We start from the raw sequence: 24,036 nt of genomic DNA, 5'->3' as shown, positions 1-24,036 counted from the left end.
ATAAGCTTCATTTCTAAAGTTCAGTGTGCCGTGAGAAGCAGGGACCTCTGCTCCTGGACTCTTGAGGGAATCAGTCCTGACTCAGAGCAGTGAGTGCACAGGAACATGACAGCTGGGCAAAGTTTTATTTTCAGATTTTTTTCAGATGAAATCCTTTCTTACACAGAAGGCCATGTCAGCATCTGCATTCACAGTGCTACAGAATTGTTGTGGTTTAACCCGGCTGGCAGCTAAACACCACACAGCCGTTCGCTTACCCTCCCCCCTCCCTCTCTGGGATGGGGGAGAGAAACGGGAAAGTGAAGCCTGTGAGTTGAGATAAAGACAGTTTATTAAAACAGGAATATAATAATAACAATAATAATAATAATAGTGATAATGGTAATAGTATTACCAATAATAATGTGTAAGAAACAAGTGATGCACAACGCAATTGCTCACCACCCGCTGACCGATGCCCAGCCTATTCCCGAGCAGCTGGCCCCCCCACCCCGGCCAGCCACCCCTATATATTGTTTAGCATAACGTCAGATGGTATGGAATACCCCTTTGGCCAGTTGGGGTCAGCTGTCCTGGGTCTGTCCCCTCCCAGCTCCTGCTGCACCCCCAGCCTGCTCGCTGGCAGGACAGAGCAAGAAGCCAAAAAGTCCTTGGCCTGGTGTAAACACTGCTCTGCAACAATTAAAACATCAGCATGTTATCAGCACTCTTCTCATCCTAATCCAAAACATAGAACCCTACCAGCTACTATGAGGAAAAATTAACTTTGTCCTAACTGGAACCAGGACAAGAATGAAGTTGGCAGAAAGGAGTTTTAGAGACATTTTTTTCTACATACCCTTTTCCCCCTCTTCATGTTGAAGCAGTGTTCTCTGAAGTCAGAAATCCTGAGCATTTCTGCTGCACTCACAGGGAATGGTTTTGAGACCTGAGAGGCAAAGGGATTCCCTGTGGCTCAGAGCAGAGTGAGGGAGCTGGCTGGACTTGTTCCCAACTGCCCTGAACCTGCAGCTTTTGGACAGCAATCACATTTCTGTTACCTGAAAAGCTGCCAGACACTGCTGAGAGCAAAGGAATCCACTGCCAGTCACTGAGTGCCCAGCCTTTCTCTAGGTACCTGAGCAAGGTCTCAGCATCACAACTCTAGCCAAGGACACCTATCACTCATTTCACCAACCCAACGGCATGTTCTTGCATGCAGCATCTCTCTGCTTCTTTCCTGGGCTTTCAAATAACATGAAGATGCTATGGAAAATATTTGCATCCTGCAGGGCAGCTCACCACTTGAAAGGACACCTCAAGGAGATAGCCAAGTGTCCTAATGACGGTGTCTCATTAAGGGAAAGTCAACTCATTCCCCAGCCTCACAGAATGCATTGCCCGTGATCCTAGGCAGCCCCCCTGCACCACAAAGGAAAATGGGCACATGGCTGGAGAGATGCGCCTCTGCTCTGCTGGAGGTGTGGCTGCAGAGGACGTGCTTCATGCCTTGGAGCCACGGCCACCAGGGCAGGGGTTTTCCTGGGTGGGAGAGGAGACAAGGGGACTTGCTCAGAGGAAGGGCTCTGCACTGATTCGAAAAAAAATATGGTCGTTTCTGATGAATTCTCCTTCTGACAACGTTTTTGGTTTAATTGCTTATCATTCCTTGATCGTATCCCTGGAGGTTTTATTTCCAGGTTTCCCTGTCTAATATCTGAGTCCTGTTTTTGCTCACAGCCCCAACCCAATCCCTGTGCAGTAAGCTTTGCCCTTCAGAAACTTGCCTGTATGCAGGGCACCAGCTAGGGGCACGTGCATCTTTGAAGGTGTAAAACAACATGTCAGAAAGCACTGATGGGTTCAGCAAACTTGATGCTGAACCTGTCCATGAACAAAATGGAGGTTGAAGGCAATTTATCAGCCCCCTCAAAAACCTTCCGATGATCAAAGTTACAGTTCAGGAATCCCAGAGATGTGTTCAAACCTCACAGTTACTTTTCCATTTCATTCTGCAACCTCTCTCCATCTCGTAAGTGTTGGAAAGTGAAAACAAAGCAGAAAATTCCTGCCTTGAAATTCCTCATGAAAAGTCCCCTTGGATACAACCAAGGGTCAGGAAACCCCCTTGGGTTGTGCTGCGGATCTGTGAGCAGGCTGCCCCAGGCAGCAGCCTCCCGCCAGCAGCAGGACCCTGCCCTGCCGGGGGGCTCCTTCCACCCGCAGCTTCTCCCCGCAGCGCCCTGGGCAGCTCCCCGGGCAGGCTGAGTGCTGAGCCTGGCAGGCGGCAGAGGCCCTGCCCCGCCACACAGACCCTGGGGCACAGCAGGGACCCTGCTCTGCACCACAGCCCTGGGCACCCCTGCCTGCACGCGCGGCTTCTCCTTCCTCCAGGAGCTGCGGCTGCATTGCCCTCCAGCCAGAGACTTACCGGGGTCAGGGCTGGCAAGTGTTCTCCCCCAGCGAGCTCTGTGCATCCTGCCACTTCTGCCTGCCTTTACCCACTCTGTCTCTGCAGGCAGTGCCCCCAGCCCTGCTGCGCTGGGCAGAGGAGCTGCTCCTGGGCAGAGCTGGCTCTCTGCAGCGCTGCGCGCTTGCCAGGAGCTCCCCTTGGGCCCAGGAGCCCGGCCCAGCTCAGCAGCACAGGCCCAGCCCAAGGCCTCCCTTGCTCTGCCCCCCACCAGGCTCCCTGCCCATGGCCCTGGGGCTGCAGGGGAACCTGCTGGGAAACAGCCTGAAGGAATCCCTGGGGTTCCCTCCCTCCCCTGGGCACACACACTTCTTGACAGCAGGCTCATTTCTCCTGGGAAAAAGTGAATTAGCTGTAACAATAACTTCTTCATGTCCCAGTATCAGTTAGGACATGAAGTCATGGTCAGGGACTGATCTTCTTCATCCCCCCTTAAGGAAGGAAGTCAGCAGAGTCAGTCGAGGCATCTCATGCTGCTTGTTATTCCTGGGGTTGGAAGGGGTCTCAGCTCCCTCCCATGTCTGCCACAGATTCACAGGACCCTGGATTCCTCTGGCCTCAGTTCAGGTGTCCACAACATAGGCAGCTTAATGCGAATTACTGAGCCACAATAGCTCCTTAGTGGAGATGGAGGACAGGCAGGAGCTGTTCAGATGCAAATATCTCGTGAAATTTGTAGCTGATGCTCTGCGAGTCAGCTGGAGGCATATGTCCTTTGGGTAACTGAAATGGCAGCAGATGCCACATGTAGGACAACTGAACCTGTCCCTACTCCTTTTGTGCAGGGCAGCCTGCAGAGGCTGTCAGCAGAGCAAAAGGAGTCATGTGTCACAGGGAGAGCTAAACCATTTTCTTCATTTTCTACATGCCCCATGGCTGTAATGGCTGTTGTGTCTCAGACATCTCCACAGGGCCTCAGCTCTCACCAGCAAGGTCTCCCTGCCCTTTGTGCCTTGAGGCAGGACTCTGCAGGGGTACAACAGGTGGTGGGTGGGGACAAAATCACTGGTTACTTTGCAAACTACACCCTTAACAGTTCATGGGACCTTAGGGCGTGCATTCAAGGGTACAGGGAGAGTGTTCTGGCCTGGAGGTACTGGTTCCTTATGATCCCAGGAAGGGATCGGACAGCAGCATTCAGATACTGTAAGGGATCATTTAACTGCTCTTAGAGCTAAGACTGTAAGGAGAGAAGACTATAGATGACCTACTGAATCTGGTGTGACTTCATTCTAGACACAGTACTCCACTGTTAGTTGCAGCTCTCCACTAGATGTTTGCACTGACCCTATGGGATTATTAAAGGGTGAGCGAGTTTTGCTGATCAGTCCTTGGCTCTCCAGTAATGAAGCAGCATGTATATGGTAATCAGGGAGTCTCGGATAGTTCCATATTGCCACTGGTGCACCATTTGGCTAGCTAATGGCACTTTGACCGTGAGCAACTCCGCAACAGAAGGATCCCATGGGGGACCGGGCAAGGTAGAAAACTGTTTAATGTGCATAAACCACCATAAATCACCTCCAGCATGGCCAATTCCATCAGATACGGGCTGCCTCTCTCCCTGGTGGTCCATTTGCCTGGGTGACATACAACATCTTCCTTGAAGGGATACCTTTCCTTTACACCTGACAGGAGTTGCCTCAAGAGAGTGAGGGTGCCCCCTTTCCAACTGCTTTGTCAATGCCCCCTTCCCTGGGGAGGGATCCAGCGGCTTGGCATCCCTGTCCTCTAATTCCAGGCTACTGGCCCTGTTATCCCAGTATCAGATCAGCCAGGTGACAATGTGCTGGCCTAGATGATGGATGAAATCTTTTCGCACATCTCACAGCTCCCCAAGGAACAGTGATCAGGTGCTTACTGATGATTTTATGATATCTCACTCTTCATCCATGTGTTCCACTGATGGCCCTACTTGGGAGTAGCCTGCCTCATCTTCTTCTTCCTCCTTCCCTGTATGAGTAGGAGCTTCTTTCCTTGCTAAACAAGGTGTTTTTTTCTCACGTATACGTATGACTGATACAGGCACAGGTTGGTTTTGTGGCCCAGTCACAGGGATTGGAGTTGTGTAGATTGCAACTCAGTAACTAAAGGCCAAGCCCCAGCACATTGCAGTGATTTCTGGCTCTTTGGAATTGCCAGGGTGATGACACTCCTTTTTCAAGCATTCTGACATTTTTTTAGGTTTCTGCACTTGTTCAGGGGTGACGTTCCAAGGCATTGCAGGTGCCTACAGTTCTAGGTGCCCGCCCATATCCTCCCACATTCCCTGCCACTCACAATTATCCTGCCTCAAGGCACATCCCTGTGTGGCATTCTAGAAATAGGTTACCCTAACCTTAAACAAAACCTGAAACACATTCAGGAGAAATAAGAATAAGAAGAAGTTGGTTTGAACATCCCAAGGATATTGAAAGTTTTGAAGAGCTATTGTAACTAGCCTGGAGGAGAAAGGGGGAGGTGAAGGAGAAAGGGAGAGGGAAGAATTGGGGAGAAGAAGTGTCCCCCCTCATCCCTCCCATAGATGTCTCCCCGAGGAGAAAAGGTGAAGACTGTTAATTATGAATAGTTTCCGAGAGAAGGTTCCTCAAGTATGGAGGTGACAGCAATGCTGAGTACAACTACCAGATTAGTCTCATGACCAGCAATTTCATCATAACATAAGGTAGCGTTACCCAGTAGAGTAAACTAATAACCATAAACCAGCCCCCAGAAAGCCCCCAGCACAACAGGGAATACACCGAGTACGTAATGTGCTATCTAACAGAATTCTGAGGCGAAACACAACTACTACACCGAGATTAAAAAATAAATAAAAAAATACACCTTGTGGTCAGCAGCTATGAAGCAGATATAATGCTTGTAACCATTTTATTTTAACATGATCTGGTCATATCTGTTATTATCTCAACCCTTTGGGCCCCACGCAGGACCCATTCAGGAAGGAGGGCATCCCACAGGAGAGACCCAGAGAGGGCAGAGATGGATTGTCAAGGAGCGGTGGAGACAAGTGTCATGGACTGACTGCAATCCCCATTCCCCTGCACCACTCAGGGGAAGGAGTTACAAGAGGCTGGATGGGGGGAATGGTGTTTTTAGTTTGCTTGTGGTTCCTGATGGTTGTAGTCCACTGGTAATAGGCAATAAATTCTATTAATCTGCCTATGCTAAGTCTGTCTTGCCGGTGATGATAATTGATGCCCATGACGGTATTTGGTGGGTGACCTCGTGCTCTACCCCAACCCCTGAGCTCTTGTAATCATATTTTCTCCCCCTTTTCCTTGTAGGTTGGAAGTGAAAGCACAGTTGCCGTGGAGTTCACCTGCGTAGCTGGATAACACCACCACAGTAATGGACATGGAAAGGCTTCAGCACCAGGACTGTGGCCACCCAGGGATGGCATCTCAACACCCAAGACATGCTCTGCCAGCCTGGCTGCACAGAAGAGAAGGAACAGAGGTTTCCCTGAAGGGAAGAGGAAGGCTTGATTTCCAACACAGGCATTTCTGGCACATCCCTGAGAGGCCTGGGGGAGCTGCAGGCCACACCAGGCTCTGGGACACCAGAGGTCTTTCCTCCCAGAGCCAGATTCCAAAGAGGCACCAGCTCCCAGGGGAACCTGGCCCTGGATTGTCCCCATCAGGAGAAGTCTGAGCCATGCCCAGAGGAGCCCTGGGGCTCAGGGCAGCCCTAGCATCAGGACCCAGGAATCCTGACTGCCACATTGTCTCCTGAGCCCAGAAGGACCCTCAGGCAGGGCTCTTGCAGCAGCCATCAGCCCTATCCAGCCTCCTCCCAAAGCCCTGGACTTGGAGCTCTGGACAGCTGACAGCCCCTCGGCCACCCCTTGGGAAGGGGCTCCTGACACCCTCACCTTTGAAGGAGTGCTGCAGAAGCACTGGGAACATGGAAGTCAGGTCGGAGGTGATGGTCGCATTCCAGCAACCCTCCATCTTGCTTGCTGCTGGCCCGCAGCTCAGGACAAGGGATGCCCGCCCTGGCTCCTCAACCACAGCTCCTCTGCAAGGTGTCCCTGCTCCTCCGCCTGTCAGCGAGGGTCGCCCAGTGCAACCTTGCTGCCTGCTGCCCCCACTCCTGGCCACAGAAGGACAGCGGTGGGGAGCACCCAAGCAGTGCCCAGCAGGGACCAGGCCTTGCAGGGAAGTGCCGGCACTGGCGCTGCTCCAGTGAAGATATCCTGGTGATGCAGTGCATCCACTGTGACATCAGCACGTGTCATTTGAAGGCCTGTGAGGTCAGCAGCAAGGAGATGGCGCAGGTCGGGAGAGAGACGAGAGATTTCCCTTCTTGTCCTGAGAAACTGTCACCTCCCTTCTGCCCAGTTCTTTTCCACAGGATCCTGACAAATCCACCAGGAACATCTCCAAATGGTGACAAAGGCCATTGGATATAGGAAGTGGAGCGCTGGAAAAGTCACCGCTGTGTTCCTGCCCCAACACACCTCTGATCTTGGAAGCCCTTCCAGGAAGGTGGGGTTTGAGGCTTGTCCTGGGCCTGGGCTTTTTTCAAAAGATGGGAGTGAAGGCACCTGGGATGCAGCAGCCCCTCACCACGCCTGAACTCCTTTTCATTGCAAGTCCCTCACTTGTAGAAGTAGGATGTGTTATATGGATGGAATTGCAGTGCATGCCAGGGCCTTCCTCCCTGGACATCCCACAAGGCTCTGTGCTCTGAGAAGGCCTCAGCAACATCTCCCAGTCTGCCATGCAGGAGGCAGAGGTGGTACAAGAGGGAATGGCAAACGTAATCGCTGTTGATCATCCCCACCTGCCTCTTCTGAAGAATCTGCACCCATCCAGCACAGCCCCCCAAGCTGAGGGACCTGTCCCCCCACACCTCAGCAGCTCTTCCATCCATGTCCCAGCCCCGTGACAGCAGGCGGGGATCCAGCTCCTCCTGCCTGTGCCCCACGCTGAGGGCATTGGGGCACATCTGGGCTGCAGCACCTCAGCTGTGGCACAAGGGCCAAACTCAGCCTTGTCCCAGATCTTGTGCCCAAGCATGGGCATGCAGAGGCTTTCCTTCACAGCAGAGACATGCTGCCGTGGATGGCAGATGGCCATGGAAGGATGAATGAGGGGCCCGAAGCAGAGCACGCCCTGGTGTTCCTGAGGCCAGAAGGCAACAGGCCTGGGCTGTGCTGCCCTGACAGCAGAGGGCTTTTTGTGGTGTTGGTGCAGCCCTGAGGGCCAGTGCTGGAGCTGGGGCTGATCTCCAGGCAGGAGAAGGGGCTGCTGCCAAAGTCCTTGGCTATGGGCATCCTGTGATCCAGGGACACAGAAAAAATCACTGGGCTGTGTCTTGAGTAAAGGATGGGGGTAAGAAGCAGCAGCAGTGTTTGCAAACACAAGTGGAAACCCCGGTGTGATGTGCCTCATATCCATGCACTGCCTGCCTCTGCTGGATAGAGGAGGGCCAGACCTTGGCTTGCTGCAGCCCTGAGAAGCAGTCACTTGCTCATAAGCACCAGATCTGTCGGAGATGCCATCAGGGGTGCCCATTAAGTACCAGCTATGAATGGCCAGAGCTGTCCTGTGGGTCCTCTGCTGCCCGTGTCAGCTGCATGCTCCAGTGGTGCTGGGCAGCGCTGGCATCTCAGGTAGCACTGCAGGCCTGGAACTGGCTATTACATGGAGCAGCTGCCCTGAACGAGGTTAGGCAATGTAGGGATGTCCGTGAGACAAGTGCCGTTACAGTCACTGGAGGTGGAGGGAAAACCAGATGGAGAAGAGGGAGAGAGAGACTCAGGTCTCCCTATGGCACAGTTCTCCGTCGGGTCAGGTGGATGCCTCTACAGGCTGCCCTGAGCCTACTGAGGAGGGACAGGTTTAGTTGTCCTAAATGTGTGCATTTGCTGTCACTTCAGCTGGCCAAAAGTATTCCCCACCAGCCTCAGTGGGATTCCTCCAGGGCAATATTATTGCCCTGTCCCTCAGGGTAGAGCAGGGTAGATACCTGCACATCCCTGTGCCCCCTGACACGTCACCAGGTGTTTGCAGCCCCCTGATTTCCTCCATCTCCATTAATGATGCTGGAGCTGAGACAAGGAGCTCACCTTCAGGTGCCCATGTGGTGTACATTAAAGGGAGGGCAGAGGAATCCCAGTTCCTGTGGGTCTGGGGCAGGCATGGGTGTGAGCTGAGCTCCCTTTTGGTCCCAGTCCTAAAATCCAGCATGAGATGTCTCAAGTGACTCTGCAGAATCCCTTCCCTGAACAGGGAATATAGAAGAAGATTCCCTGACTTTGTCTCGATATGCAAACTGATAGTGGGACAAGAAGATGTGATTGTTACATTTAAATGGTTTTCTGTTAGGTGAAATGAGCCTGCTGCCAAGTGTGTGTGCCCAGGGGAGGGAGGGAACCCCAGGGATCCCTTTAGGCTGTTTCCCAGCAGGTTCCCCTGCAGCCCCAGGGCCATGGGCAGGGAGCCTGGTGGGGGGCAGAGCAAGGGAGGCCTTGGGCTGGGCCTGTGCTGCTGAGCTGGGCCGGGCTCCTGGGCCCAAGGGGAGCTCCTGGCAAGCGCGCAGCGCTGCAGAGAGCCAGCTCTGCCCAGGAGCAGCTCCTGTGCCCAGCGCAGCAGGGCTGGGGGCACTGCCTGCAGAGACAGAGTGGGTAAAGGCAGGCAGAAGTGGCAGGATGCACAGAGCTCGCTGGGGGAGAACACTTGCCAGCCCTGACCCCGGTAAGTCTCTGGCTGGAGGGCAAAGCAGCCGCAGCTCCTGGAGGAAGGAGAAGCCGTGGGTGCAGGCAGGGGTGCCCAGGGCTGTGGTGCAGAGCAGGGTCCCTGCTGTGCCCCAGGGGCTGTGTGCCGGGGCAGGGCCTCTGCCGCCTGCCAGGCTCAGCACTCAGCCTGCCCGGGGAGCTGCCCAGGGCGCTGCGGGGAGAAGCTGCGGGTGGAAGGAGCCCCCCCGGCAGGGCAGGGTCCTGCTGCTGGTGGGGGGCTGCTGTCTGGGGCAGCCTGCTCACAGATCCACAGCACTCCCAGGTTGTATCCAAGGGGACTTTGCAACAGCCAGGGTAAGGTAGGGGATTTCAGATTCTGTCACAGCTTTCCTGAGCGTCCTGAGCTTTCAATCTTCTCTACTTGCTTCAGTGGTAATAGAAATATATGCTTTTAATTCCAAGAAGAGGCTGAGGCTCCATGATGGCTGAGAGGTTACAAGGATCTTTCCCTTCCCCTCAGCCCATAGAAAGCTCCACCACCACATGTGGAGCTTACATGCAGTGTCCCCTGCGTGACCTGGTCTCTAGGACATGCCCCCAGCGAGCTGCCCCTGGGCAGAGCCCTGCTGCCAGGAGGTGTCTGCAGGGCAGAGCTGAGCACCCAGCGGGTGGGATGGGGGCTGTGAGCTGCAGGCAGGAGGCGTGGGGACAGAGACCCAGCTGCAGGCAGCAGAGCCTGCAAAGTATTCTGGCACCTCCTCGTCCACCGTCAAGCCCACAGGATTCAGGACATGACTCATAACCTCTCATCAGGAGGACCTGCAGTAGAGCGGACTCTCCTGAGTTCCGGTTGGTCCCTCCCTGGCCTTGCCTCGCCTGGCAGAAGCCCTGTGCTATTTCCCTCTGTTCCTGTACCTACTGTTGCTGTTCTTGTTTTGGGGCTCCCTGCACATCTGGCTTTCAGCTGCAGCTCAGGCTCTGACCCTCTGGGTCCCACCACGCAGACCTGTCCTTAGGGGAAAGGTGCCCAAACCCCCTTCTAAACTCTGAGGCTTGGGACAGTGCAGTCTATGGGGAAGGAAAACACTGAATCATTTTCCCGGATATTCCTGAGACCACAGTCATTGAGCAGCTCGATGTGGGCAACTGGACTGAGCCCTAGAGGAGTCTGGCTGAGACCAGGGTAGATGGACAGACTGGCTATCTTCACTACGCTAAGGACATTCACAAAATCTCACCTGGAATATACGAAAAGTGCCAGGGTTTTCTACCATCAAAAAAAAACTCTTCCGAGTGTCACACATGCAGTTGGAACAAATTAAACCACAAATGCCATTTGGCAGTCTGTAGTGTTGAGAGTGGTAATGCTGGGAAGTCCACATACATCAGAGGTAGATTTAATCAGAGATCACTCCTGATTTCTTTATGCTTAGACCTGTAGGACAGGCGTGACTCCTCCAAAGTGCACAGCAGGGTCCCCTGCTCCCAGCAGCACCTTCCTCCAGCACCATCCAAAACTCAAGCAACAGAGCAGCAGAAAGGTCTTGGAAAGGGGAAAGTCACTGTGGGGGGTTTCACTGAGAAGTGGAGTAGGTTTTTCTCAGAGACGTCTCTCCTAATTATCACTGTCTTTTCTTTCTTGGGTAGTCCCCTTTGTCCAGGAGGATCAGATGTCCAACAGCAGCTCCATCACCGAGTTCCTCCTGCTGGCATTTGCAGACACGCGGGAGCTGCAGCTCCTCCACTTCGCGCTCTTCCTGCCCATCTGCTTGGCTGCCCTCCTGGGCAACGGCCTCATCCTCACCGCCGTAGCCTGCGACCACCGCCTCCACACCCCCATGTACTTCTTCCTCCTCAACCTCGCCCTCCTTGACCTGGGCTGCATCTCCACCACTCTCCCCAAAGCCATGGCCAATTCCCTCTGGGACACCAGGGCCATTTCCTATGCGGGATGTGTTGCACAAGTCTTTTTCTTTCCCTCTCTGATGTCAGCAGATTTGTTTCTTCTCACCGTCATGGCCTACGACCGCTATGTTGCCATCTGCAAGCCCCTGCACTACGGGAGCCTCCTGGGCAGCAGAGCTTGTGCCCAGATGGCAGCAGCTGCCTGGGGCAGTGGGGTTCTCTATGCTCTGCTGCACACTGCCAATACATTTTCCCTGCCCCTCTGCGAAGGCAATGCTGTGGACCAGTTCTTCTGTGAAATCTCCCAGATCCTCAAGCTGTCCTGCTCAGACTCCTACCTCAGGGAAGTTGGGCTTCTCACATTCAGTGGTTTCCTGGTTTTGGGGTGTTTTGTATTCATCGTGCTGTCCTATGTACAGATCTTCAGGGCTGTGCTGAGGATGCCCTCTGAGCAGGGGCAGCACAAAGCCTTTTCCACGTGCCTCCCTCACCTGGTCGTGGTCTCCCTGCTGGTTAGCACTGGTGTATCTGCCTACCTGAAGACTCCCACTATCTCCTCTCCATCCCTGGACATGATAATGGCTGTTCTATATGCAGTCATGCCCCCAGCAGTGAACCCCCTCATCTATAGCATGAGAAACCAGGAGCTCAAGAATGCCATTAGGAAAGTGATGTCATGGATGTTTATCAGGATTTGCTCAGGAAATTGATTGGACCTTTCGGCAGCTATAGACTGCTTCTTGTCTTCTTCTACACTTGAATTGTGGTTTATGTCATGACAGGCTAAGCCTGGTTGTACTTCTAGATGAATTTGGTTTTCTTTTTCATTTTCCCCTTGTGATAATGTTTTCCACAGAGAAATGCCATTCTTCATGACCTTGTACTTAAATAACAACATATCTTTTGTGACCCTGAGGCTCTGCATAAACAAGGAGCCAGCCTCTCTGTGTATTTAAACAAAATAAATGAACCTACAGCAAATTCTTTGTCTGGACCCCACTCTCAGCAGAGCAGGACATAATGGGACCAGCAAACCCCTTTCTGGCTGCAGCAGCTCAGGTCAGGCTGCCCTGGCCCTGGGGCAGCAGGAACTGCCTGAGGACCCCCAGGGATGTCACAGAGGGTCTGCGGGCCTCTGAGGATGTGCTGCAGAGGAGTGCAGGGGACACAGCATGGTACACTGACCTCTGTACGCTTGTTCCATGGATGTTCCCATCTGTGGAGCTGAGTCCTCTGTGCCCTAGGAGCTGCTGTGCCCTTCAGAGGGGCTGGGGCTGTGGTGGCAGTGCCCAGGGCCCTGAAGCAGCCTGTGGTGGGCACTGCCCTGGGGCTGCTGCCACTGGACTGGGATGAGGGCAGGGAGGTGGGCGGAGGGCAAGGATTTGGGAGAGCCAGGCTCGGGGCCTGTGTCGAGGGAACGGCTAGCCCTGTTGGCCTCTGTCCTGGCCCAGAGCCCTGCAGACCTGGAGCAGGATTGTCTGGAGAGCCCTCCATGGGACGTGGCTGGGTCAGGGCAGGGGCCATGGGCTGGAGGAGGCTGCAAAGGCTGGAGGGCCATGGCGGGAAGGGACCCTGAGGGTGCCATTGGGATTGTAACAGGGGGATCTTGACCCAGCCCTGAATGTGCACTGCCATGTGCGGTGCCTTGGCAGCATGGCTGTGGGAGCATGTGTGGGGCAGTGGGACTGGGACGCTGCAGGGACAGGGCGCTGAGAGGGGCCACAAAGGATCTGCCAGGGTGTGGCAGCAAGGACAGGCTCCAAAACAGAAATTTATGGTGGAGGTGGAGGTATGGTTTTAGCAAGGGCAGAGCTCACCTGGAAGTGGTGTTATCGAGAAAAGTCAAGAGCAAAGAGAAGAGCTTTTGCTGGAGCTAAGGCACAGATTTCTCACCCAGCTCGCCCAGGGCTCGTCCTGAGCAAGGCGGCCACGAGCCCTGCCTGCCCTCCTGCCTGCCCCGCGCCGTCAGGTGGCTGTAGCAGAGGGGACCCACAGCCAGCCCCTCGATGGGGCTCTGCCAGCCCCTCGCCCTCCCCTCTGCAGTGACGTCATTTCTGCCCAGGGGCTCTCTGATGCGCGGGATGATGTCATAGTGCCTGCCGGCCAGCCCTTCTGAGGGCCAATCAGGCTGCTGCAGTGGCAGTGACCTCACTCCAGCCCCCTCCCCACGGCCTGCCTCTCCCCTTCCCCTCTCCCCTCTCTGGACCCCGGGGTGTCACGCAGTCGGTGTCACGCAGCAGCTTTGCAGTGGTGGCCTCCGTGGTGGTGTTGCCAGGGAGGACATCTGCCCCTGAGCCAAAAGGACCTACTACTGCCAAGATGCATTTGGTGTTTCAAGCTGTCAGTGGCAGAGGTCTTGCAAAGTCTTTCTGCAGTTGTGCCCAGGGACCTTCACTCCATGGGTCCCGGGCTCTGGCTCTCACTTCAGACGAACCTGCGTCGGTCGTGGCACAAGAAAGACGCCTCTTACAGCTGTGCTTTGCATCCTCCTTCATGGTAGGGCACCACTCGGTGTCCTTCGCTCTGCTCACAGTGTTTGTCTTAGTTTAGTTCATGGATCAACCAGATTTGATCTGCTTGAGTCTTCTGAGGCCCAATCCAAGACATATTGCCTGCTGCACCTACAGCACAAGAACTATTCTCCTACTACTGTTTCTACTACTAACTATTTCCACTACTTCAAATCAGCGTATCCTGCAAGGGCATTTTCCTTTTTGAAGGACCCTCTTTAGGAGTTCTGCAACATACTTTTCTTCCCTAACATATGTATTGGGCTGCATGGGTGGCCTCTGTGAGAAGGGACCAGGAGCTGCCCCAGATGTGGAATAATTGCTGGAGGTGGCTTATTGAGACTAAAGGAGCTGCCCCAGTTCAGATCAGAGCTAGTAGCTCCCTCTCGAAAAGGGATCCGCTGGCTGCAGGTCAAAGCTGAGCCAACGAGTGACACTAGTTGTGCATCTTTGATAATATTTTTTAGAAAATATAAAAAAAAAATCTTTGTGCAACAACAGCTGGCAGAAGAGTGAGAAAATGTGAGAGAAGCAGCCCTGCAGATGCGTGGAGGAGCCCCTGGTGGAGCAGGTGGATGTGGCCTGAAGGAGGCTGCAGCCCATGGAAAGGAGCAACCACAGGAGCAAGATTTCTGGTGGGAGCTGCAGCCCATGGAGAGGAGCAGTCCATTCCTGAAAGACTTTCCCCAGCTTGGTACAGATCCATACTGAAGCTCTTCTTGATGAGCCGCTGTCTGTGGGGAGGTCATGTAGGATCAGTTTGGGAATGGCATCCCATGGGAGTGACCCCACACTGGAGAAGGGAAGAGAGTAACCTGGAAGGAGCAGTGGAGACAAAGCACCATGGACTGAAGCTCTGTCCTGGTTCCAGTTAGGACAGAGTTAAGTAGCTCATAGTAGCTGGTAGGGTGCTATGTTTTGGATTAGGATGAGAAGAGCGCTGATAACATGCTGATGTTTTAATTGTTGCAGAGCAGTGTTTACACCAGGCCAAGGACTTTTCGGCTTCTTGCTCTGTCCTGCCAGCGAGCAGGCTGGGGGTGCAGCAGGAGCTGGGAGGGGACAGACACAGGACAGCTGACCCAAACTGGCCAAAGGGGTATTCCATACCATCTGACGTCATGCTAAACAATATATAGGGGTGGCTGACCGGGGTGGGGGGCCGGCTGCTCGGGAATAGGCTGGGCATCGGTCAGCGGGTGGTGAGCAATTGCATTGTGCATCACTTGTTTTCTTACACATTATTATTGTTAATACTATTATCATTATCACTATTATTATTATTATTGTTATTATTATATTCCTGTCTTAATAAACTGTCTTTATCTCAACTCACCGGCTTCACTTTCCCGTTTCTCTCCCCCATCCCAGAGAGGGAGGGGGGAGGGTGAGCGAACGGCTGTGTGGTGTTTAGCTGCCAGCCGGGTTAAACCACAACAGTCCTTTTGGCGCCCAACGTGGGGCACGAAGGGTTGAGATATCGACAAATCTGACCAGAGTGTGTTAAACTAAAATTGGTATAAGTATTGGACCTGCTTAATAGTTGCTAGTCACGATGTTGATTGCCTTAATCTCCAGTCTGCTGTACCTGTATTCCAAATTGAGTTTTATGGTGCGTTACTTTCTGTATGTGCTCCCTGTTGCACTGTTTATCCTTTCCGGGCCCTGGTTTAAGATTGTTATGGTACTGTGCGGTGTAACAATGGCTTATGAAATGATGAAATATCTGGTCACGACTTTAACCTGGTATTTGTACTCAGCACTGACGTCGACTCTATACTTTGGAAACCATATCTCGGAAACTATTAGCAATTACACCTATTGCCTGTTTTCGTTAGGGAGCCAATCTGTGAAGGGGACAGGGGAAGACATGTTTCCCTACCTGTTCACTCTCCCTTTCGCCTTCACCACCACCCTCTTATCCCCCGAGCTAGTTACGGTGGTTCTCCGAGATGTTGAATATCCTTGGGATACTCAGACCAGCCTGCTCTTGTTGTTATGTCTCCTGAATGCGCTTCAGGTTTTGTGGAGGGTTAAACAACTACTTAGGAATCTCATCCGGAGATCTGTCTTGAGGCGGGATAGTTGCGAGTGGCAGGGAGTGTGGGAGGATATGGGCAGGTTTCTAGAGCAGTGGTCACCTCCAGTGTTTTGGACATTCACCCCTGAACAACTGCAAAATCCTAAAAAGCTGGCGGAATGCTTGAAAAAAAGGTGTCATGACTCTGGCAGTTCCAAAGTGACACAAATCACTGTAGCATGCTGGGGTCTGGCTTGTGCCTATCGAGCTGCAATTGATGCTACTAGCAACCTAGCTCCAGCTCCTGCAGCCGCTCCAGCTCCTGCAGCCGCTCCTGCTCCTGCAGCCATTCCAGTTCCAGCTCCTGCAGCCGCTCCAGCTCCTGCAGCCGCTCCAGCTCCTGCAGCCGCTCCAGCTCCAGCTCCTGCAGCCACTCCAGCTGCAGCTCCTGCAGCCGTTCCAGTTCCAGCTCCTGCAGCCACTCCAGCTGCAGCTCCTGCAGCCATTCCAGTTCCAGCTCCTGCAGCTGCTCCAGCTGCAGCTCCTGCAGCAGCTCCAGCTCCTGCAGCTGCTCCAGCTCCTGCAGCCACTCCAGCTGCAGCTCCTGCAGCCGTTCCAGTTCCAGCTCCTGCAGCCGCTCCAGCTCCTGCAGCCGTTCCAGTTCCAGCTCCTGCAGCTGCTCCAGCTGCAGCTCCTGCAGCCGTTCCAGTTCCAGCTCCTGCAGCCACTCCAGCTGCAGCTCCTGCAGCCGTTCCAGTTCCAGCTCCTGCAGCTGCTCCAGCTGCAGCTCCTGCAGCAGCTCCAGCTCCTGCAGCTGCTCCAGCTCCTGCAGCCACTCCAGCTGCAGCTCCTGCAGCCGTTCCAGTTCCAGCTCCTGCAGCCGCGCCAGCTGCAGCTCCTGCAGCCGTTCCAGTTCCAGCTCCTGCAGCCGCGCCAGCTGCAGCTCCTGCAGCCGTTCCAGTTCCAGCTCCTGCAGCCGCGCCAGCTGCAGCTCCTGCAGCCGTTCCAGTTCCAGCTCCTGCAGCTGCTCCAGCTGCAGCTCCTGCAGCAGCTCCAGCTCCTGCAGCCGCTCCAGCTCCTGCAGCCACTCCAGCTGCAGCTCCTGCAGCCGTTCCAGTTCCAGCTCCTGCAGCCGCTCCAGCTGCAGCTCCTGCAGCCGTTCCAGTTCCAGCTCCTGCAGCCGCTCCAGCTCCAGCTCCTGCATCCGTTCTAGTTCCAGCTCCTGCAGCCGCTCCAGCTCCTGCAGCCGCTCCAGTTCCAGCTCCTGCAGCCGCTCCAGTTCCAGCTCCTGCAGCCGCTCCAGCTCCTGCAGCCGCTCCAGTTCCAGCTCCTGCAGCCGCTCCAGTTCCAGCTCCTGCAGCTGCTCCAGCTCCTGCAGCTGCTCCCACTCCTGTGTCTGGGTCAGAGAAACGAGGTGTAGCAGTGCAAGTTGACCCCGCAGAGGGTATTCCAACCCCTGTGGCAGACCCTGTGTCTGGGTTAGAGAAACGAGCTGTAGCAGTGCAAGTTGCCCCTGTAGACAAGGTGAAGAAATGGTGTAGAGGCTCAGGTCGTTTAGAACGCAAACAGTCTTCTGCTAAGTCTGGGCATAGTGAAGACGAGGCTGGGCCATCAAAGGTGCAGGAGACTGAAGATGAGGATGGGGATGTCGAAAAATCAACAGTAACTACCCGGACTCTATACCAGCGTGAGCTACGAGATGTGCGAAAAGATTTTGGTCGCTGTATAGGTGAGCAGCTTGTCACCTGGCTGCTCCGGTGCTGGGACACTGGAGCCAATTGTGTGGAATTAGAGGGCAAGGAAGCCAGGCGGCTGGGATCCCTTGCTAGGGACGCATGCATTGACAAAGCAATTGGTGATGGAGCACGATCTCGCAGCCTCTGGAGGCGTCTCCTGTCAGCTGTGCAGGAAAGGTATCCCTTCAAGGAAGAACTTGTATGTCTACCAGGCAAATGGACCACCATGGAGAAGGGAATTCAGTACCTGAGGGAATTGGCCGTACGGGAAGTAATTTATAAGGACCTAGACGACGCACAAACATCCGCAGATCCAGATGCAGTCCAGTGTACACCACCTATGTGGCGGAAGTTTGTACGGAGTGCACCATCATCATATGCCAGCTCATTGGCAATAATAGCCTGGAAAGCGGAGGAGAATCCCACAGTGAATGAAGTGGCTAAATTACTCCGGCAGTACGAAGGAAATCTCTCCTCTTCCCTACAGGCCTGTGTCTCAGCTGTGGAGAAACTCTCTGAAGAGGTCCACCAACTTAAAGAGAATTTATCTTCCCCTCCACCTGAACGAACCAGTGTCCACCAGCTAAAAGAGAATGCTTTGGAGAAACTTTCTGAAAAGATCCACCAACTTGAAGAAAGATTATCCTCCCCTCCACCTGAACGAAACAGTGTCCACCAGCTAAAAGAGAATACTTTGGAGAAACTTTCTGAAAAGATCCACCAACTTGAAGAGAGATTATTTTCCTCCCCACCTGTACAAACCAGTGTCTCAGCTATTAGGGGTAAATGTTCATCTATGCAAGGAAGACAATATAGTGGGCACACACACCGCGCCACCCTGTGGTTTTACCTACGTGACCATGGAGAGGACATGAGAAAATGGGATGGAAAATCTACTGCGACCCTAGAGGCACGGGTACGTGAATTGCAAAGGAAAACAATTGGGAAAAAGGAATTCTCTGAAAGGTTTGCTGCTCCAACTTCCAGCAGGCAGTCCTTTAAACACAGAAATGAAGATTCTGACCAGGACTAGAGGGGCCCTGCCTCCAGCCAGGGGGAGGAAAGGGACAATCGAGTTTATTGGACTGTGTGGATTCGATGGCCTGGCACGTCAGACGCACAGAAGTATAAGGCTTTGGTAGACACCGGTGCACAATGTACTCTAATGCCATCAAGCTATAAAGGGCCAGAGCCCATCTGTATTTATGGTGTGACGGGGGGATCCCAGCAGTTAACTGTATTGGAGGCTGAAGTGAGTCTAACCGGTAATGAGTGGCAAAAGCACTGTATTGTGACTGGCCCAGATGCTCCGTGCATCCTTTGTATAGACTATCTTAGAAGAGGATATTTCAAGGACCCAAAAGGGTTCCGCTGGGCTTTTGGCATAGCTGCCTTGGAGACAGAGGACATTAAACAGTTGTCTACCTTGCCTGGTCTCTCAGAAGACCCTTCTGTTGTGGGGTTGCTGAGGGTTGAAGAACAGCAAGTGCCGATCGCTACCACAACTGTGCACCGGCGGCAATATCGCACCAACCGAGACTCCCTGAGTCCCATCCATAAGCTAATTCGTCAACTGGAGAGCCAAGGAGTGATCAGCAAGACTCATTCACCTTTTAATAGTCCCATATGGCCAGTGCGAAAGTCTAATGGTGAGTGGAGACTAACAGTGGACTATCGTGGCCTGAACGAAGTCACGCCACCACTGAGTACTGCAGTGCCGGACATGCTAGAACTCCAATATGAACTGGAATCAAAGGCAGCCAAGTGGTATGCCACAACTGATATCACTAATGCATTTTTCTCCATCCCTCTAGCAGCACAGTGCAGGCCACAGTTTGCTTTCACTTGGAGGGGAGTCCAATATACTTGGAATCGGCTGCCCCAGGGGTGGAAACACAGCCCTACCATTTGCCATGGACTGATCCAGTCTGCGCTGGAGCAGGGGGAAGCTCCTGAACACCTGCAGTACATCGATGACATCATTGTGTGGGGTGACACTGCAGAAGAAGTTTTCGAGAAAGGGAAGAAAATAGTCCAAATCCTTCTGAAGGCCGGTTTTGCCATAAAACAGAATAAAGTTAAAGGACCTGCACGAGAGATCCAGTTTTTAGGAATTAAATGGCAAGATGGACGTCGTCAAATCCCAATGGATGTGATCAACAAGATAACAGCTATGTCTCCACCAACTAGCAAAAAAGAAACACAAACTTTCCTAGGTGTCGTGGGGTTTTGGAGAATGCATATTCCAAATTACAGTCTGATTGTAAACCCGCTCTACCAAGTAACCCGTAAGAAGAATGCTTTTGAATGGGGCCCTGAGCAACGACAAGCCTTTGAACAAATTAAGCAGGAAATAGTTCATGCAGTAGCCCTCGGGCCAGTCCGAACAGGACCAGATGTAAAGAATGTGCTCTACACCGCGGCCGGGGAGAATGGTCCCACCTGGAGCCTCTGGCAGAAAGAACCTGGGGAAACTCGAGGTCGACCCCTGGGATTTTGGAGTCGGGGATACAGAGGATCTGAAGCCCGCTATACTCCAACTGAAAAGGAGATATTGGCAGCATATGAAGGAGTTCGATCTGCTTCGGAAGTGGTCGGTACTGAAGCGCAGCTCCTCCTGGCACCCCGACTGCCGGTACTAGGCTGGATGTTCAAAGGAAGGGTCCCCTCTATGCATCATGCAACTGATGCTACATGGAGCAAGTAGGTTGCACTGATTACTCAGCGGGCTCGAATAGGAAACCCCAGTCGCCCAGGAATCTTGGAGGTGATTATGGACTGGCCAGAAGGCAAATACTTTGGGATATCATCAGAGGAGGAGGTGGTTCGTGCTGAAGAAGCCCCCCTGTACAACAAGCTACCGGAAAATGAGAAGAAATATGCCTTGTTCACTGACGGGTCCTGTCGTATTGTGGGAAAGCATCGGAGATGGAAAGCTGCTGTATGGAGTCCTACACGACGAGTTGCAGAAGCTGCTGAGGGAGAAGGTGAATCGAGTCAGTTTGCAGAAGTAAAAGCCATTCAGCTGGCTTTAGATATTGCTGAACGAGAAAAGTGGCCAGTTCTCTATCTCTATACTGATTCATGGATGGTAGCAAATGCCCTGTGGGGGTGGTTACAGCAATGGAAGCAGAACAACTGGCAGCACAGGGGCAAGCCCATCTGGGCTGCGGCATTGTGGCAAGATATTGCTGCCCGGGTAGAGAACCTGGTTGTAAAGGTACGCCATGTAGATGCTCATGTGCCCAAGAATCGGGCTACTGAAGAACACCAAAACAACCAGCAGGTGGATCAGGCTGCTAAGATTGAAGTGGCTCAGGTGGACCTGGACTGGCAACATAAAGGTGAATTATTTATAGCCCGATGGGCCCATGACACCTCAGGCCATCAAGGTAGAGATGCAACCTACAGATGGGCTCGTGATCGAGGGGTGGACCTGACCATGGACACTATAGCACAGGTTATTCATGACTGTGAAACATGTGCTGCAATCAAGCAAGCCAAACGGTCAAAACCTCTTTGGTATGGAGGACGATGGCTGAAATATAAATATGGAGAGGCCTGGCAGATTGATTACATCACACTCCCTCAAACCCGCAACGGCAAGCGCCACGTACTTACAATGGTGGAAGCAACCACCGGATGGCTGGAAACATATCCTGTGCCCCATGCCACCGCCCGGAACACTATCCTGGGCCTTGAAAAGCAAGTCTTATGGCGACATGGCACCCCAGAGAGAATTGAGTCAGACAACGGGACTCATTTCCGAAACAACCTTATAGACACTTGGGCCAAAGAACATGGTATTGAGTGGGTGTATCACATCCCCTATCATGCACCAGCCTCTGGAAAAGTTGAACGATACAATGGACTGTTGAAGACTACACTGAAAGCAATGGGTGCTGGGACATTCAAAAATTGGGATACACATTTGGCAAAGGCCACCTGGTTAGTCAATACCAGGGGATCTGCCAACCGAGCTGGACCTGCCCAATCAAACCTGTTACGCACTGTAGAAGGGGATAAAGTTCCTGTAGTGCACGTAAGAAACATGCTGGGTAAAACAGTCTGGGCTACTCCTGCCTCAGGAAAAGGCAAACCCATTCGTGGAATTGCTTTTGCTCAGGGACCTGGATGCACTTGGTGGGTAATGCAAAAGAATGGGGAGGTCCGGTGTGTACCTCAAGGGGATTTGATACTGGGTGAGAATAGCCCATGAGTTGAATTGTAGTATGTTAATTATTATATAATACTGTATGTCATCACTACCATGATTGCTATATATCATAGATGAAAATGGTGATTAATTAGAATGTATTGGACAGAGTGTAACCTGAGCATGACATAAATGGTATGGAATAAGGGGTGGATATCTGTCCTGGTTCCAGTTAGGACAGAGTTAAGTAGCTCATAGTAGCTGGTAGGGTGCTATGTTTTGGATTAGGATGAGAAGAGCGCTGATAACATGCTGATGTTTTAATTGTTGCAGAGCAGTGTTTACACCAGGCCAAGGACTTTTCGGCTTCTCGCTCTGTCCTGCCAGCGAGCAGGCTAGGGGTGCAGCAGGAGCTGGGAGGGGACAGACCCAGGACAGCTGACCCAAACTGGCCAAAGGGGTATTCCATACCATCTGACGTCATGCTAAACAATATATAGGGGTGGCTGACCGGGGTGGGGGGCCGGCTGCTCGGGGATAGGCTGGGCATCGGTCAGCGGGTGGTGAGCAATTGCATTGTGCATCACTTGTTTCTTACACATTATTATTATTAATACTATTATCATTATCACTATTATTATTATTGTTGTTATTATTTTATTCCTGTCTTAATAAACTGTCTTTATCTCAACTCACCGGCTTCACTTTCCCGTTTCTCTCCCCCATCCCAGAGAGGGAGGGGGGAGGGTGAGCGAACGGCTGTGTGGTGTTTAGCTGCCAGCCGGGTTAAACCACAACACACTCACAGACATTGCCTGGGTGACATGTGGCAGCGATAGCTCCTGCCGAGAGGCAAAACCCCTCTCTCAACAGAAGGGATGAGGAACAAAGCCTTCATCCCATTTGGCTGATCTCACAGTGATACCCAGGCACAAAACTGCCAGGCTGTCACCATGACTGTGGCAGCGTTCCGCTCTGTCAAGGAACTAGTAACATTTCAGGAGAATTCAGCCCTGGTGCTTATTCTGCAACTAAATGTTGCTTTTCTAACCCTGTCAGGCTTGTCATGCATACCACCTTTTCTTTGTAGTGTCTCCTTCCTATGGAGGAATAACACCAAGCACCTGTACAGGCTGAGTAGAGGGGGAAGATCACCTCCCTTGGCCTGCTGGCATCACCCTTCCTAATGCACCCCAGGATCCCGTCGGCCTTCTTGGCCACAAGGGCACACTGCTGACTCATGCTCAGCCTGCTGTCCACCAGGACTCCCAGGTCCTTCTTTGCAGAGCTGCTTTCCAGCAGGTCATTCCCAGCCTGTACTGGTGCTGGGGGTTATTCCACCCTAGGAAGGAGACAGGACCCTGCACTTGCCCTTGTTGAACTTCACGGGGTTCCTCTCAGCCTATCTCTCCAGCCTGTTGAGGTCCCTCTGTGGTATCAGCCACTCCTCCCAGCTCTGTGTCATCAGCAAAGTTTGTGAGGGTGCACTCTGTTACATCATTCACTTCACTGACGAGTAAGTTGAACAACAGAGAGGAACTTTGGCATGTCCTGCAGCCCTGCACACCCTGGTAGGGCAATTCCTGCTGCGGGAATCAGTCAGCGCAGTGTTTAGAGAGGGCCAGCCAGTGTTTGCTTTGTCTGCTTCCAAGTGTGTTCCCCAGGAGGAACCCTGCTGCCTTCCAGGAGCTGTGAGCCCAGGAGCCCCAGGGGCACATGAAGGGAGCCTGGTGGGGGGCAGAGCAAGGGAGGCCTTGGGCTGGGCCTGTGCTGCTGAGCTGGGCCGGGCTCCTGGGCCCAAGGGGAGCTCCTGGCAAGCGGGCAGCGCTGCAGAGAGCCAGCTCTGCCCAGGAGCAGCTCCTCTGCCCAGCGCAGCAGGGCTGGGGGCACTGCCTGCAGAGGCAGAGTGGGTAAAGGCAGGCAGAAGTGGCAGGATGCACAGAGCTCGCTGGGGGAGAACACTTGCCAGCCCTGACCCCGGTAAGTCTCTGGCTGGAGGGCAATGCAGCCGCAGCTCCTGGAGGAAGGAGAAGCCGCGGGTGCAGGCAGGGGTGCCCAGGGCTGTGGTGCAGAGCAGGGTCCCTGCTGTGCCCCGGGGCTGTGTGCCGGGGCAGGGCCTCTGCCGCCTGCCAGGCTCAGCACTCAGCCTGCCCGGGGAGCTGCCCAGGGCGCTGCGGGGAGAAGCTGCGGGTGGAAGGAGCCCCCCCCGGCAGGGCAGGGTCCTGCTGCTGGTGGGAGGCTGCTGCCTGGGGCAGCCTGCTCATGGCTCCACAGCACTGCAAGGGCATTTCCCAAGCATTTTTTTCAGAAGATAGGTCAAAGCAGGGATTTTCTACCGTATTTTCAGTTACCTACTCTACTTGATGGGGGGAGGGGCGGGAGGGGTGGGAACAGGGAGAAATGGAAAAGGAGACCTGAGCAATTCTGTCAGTTGTGAGCAATTATGAGCATATTGCCCAGACTCCTGAACTGTAACTTTTATGATCAGTATGTTTGTGAGCAAGCCCTGAGAATGCCTGCAACCTCTGCTCTTCCTATCAAAAGCAACAGCATCAACTTTGCTGAACCTGTCAGA

At 53.3% G+C, this 24,036-nt stretch overlaps 1 protein-coding gene across 1 annotated transcript; it reads left to right on the top strand.

The window, feature by feature from the left end:
• The first annotated feature begins 10,804 nt into the window (after positions 1 to 10,804).
• Positions 10,805 to 12,014, top strand: LOC136787222 (olfactory receptor 14C36-like). Its single transcript, XM_066984355.1, has one exon. The coding sequence runs from the start codon at positions 10,805 to 10,807 to the stop codon at positions 11,747 to 11,749; it is 945 nt and encodes a 314-aa protein (XP_066840456.1). The 3' UTR covers positions 11,750 to 12,014.
• Positions 12,015 to 24,036: the final 12,022 nt, after the last annotated feature.

The sequence above is a fragment of the Anser cygnoides genome, chromosome 28 (genome assembly GCF_040182565.1).
Source record: "Anser cygnoides isolate HZ-2024a breed goose chromosome 28, Taihu_goose_T2T_genome, whole genome shotgun sequence".
NCBI lineage: Eukaryota > Metazoa > Chordata > Aves > Anseriformes > Anatidae > Anser > Anser cygnoides.
The sequence above is the reverse complement of the archived record's forward strand: the minus strand, read 5'-3'. Positions and strand labels throughout refer to the sequence as shown.

Coding starts and splice junctions, on each gene's coding strand:
- LOC136787222 (XM_066984355.1), top strand. CDS start 10,805: ATGTCCAACAGCAGCTCCATCACCGAGTTCCTCCTGCTGGCATTTGCA.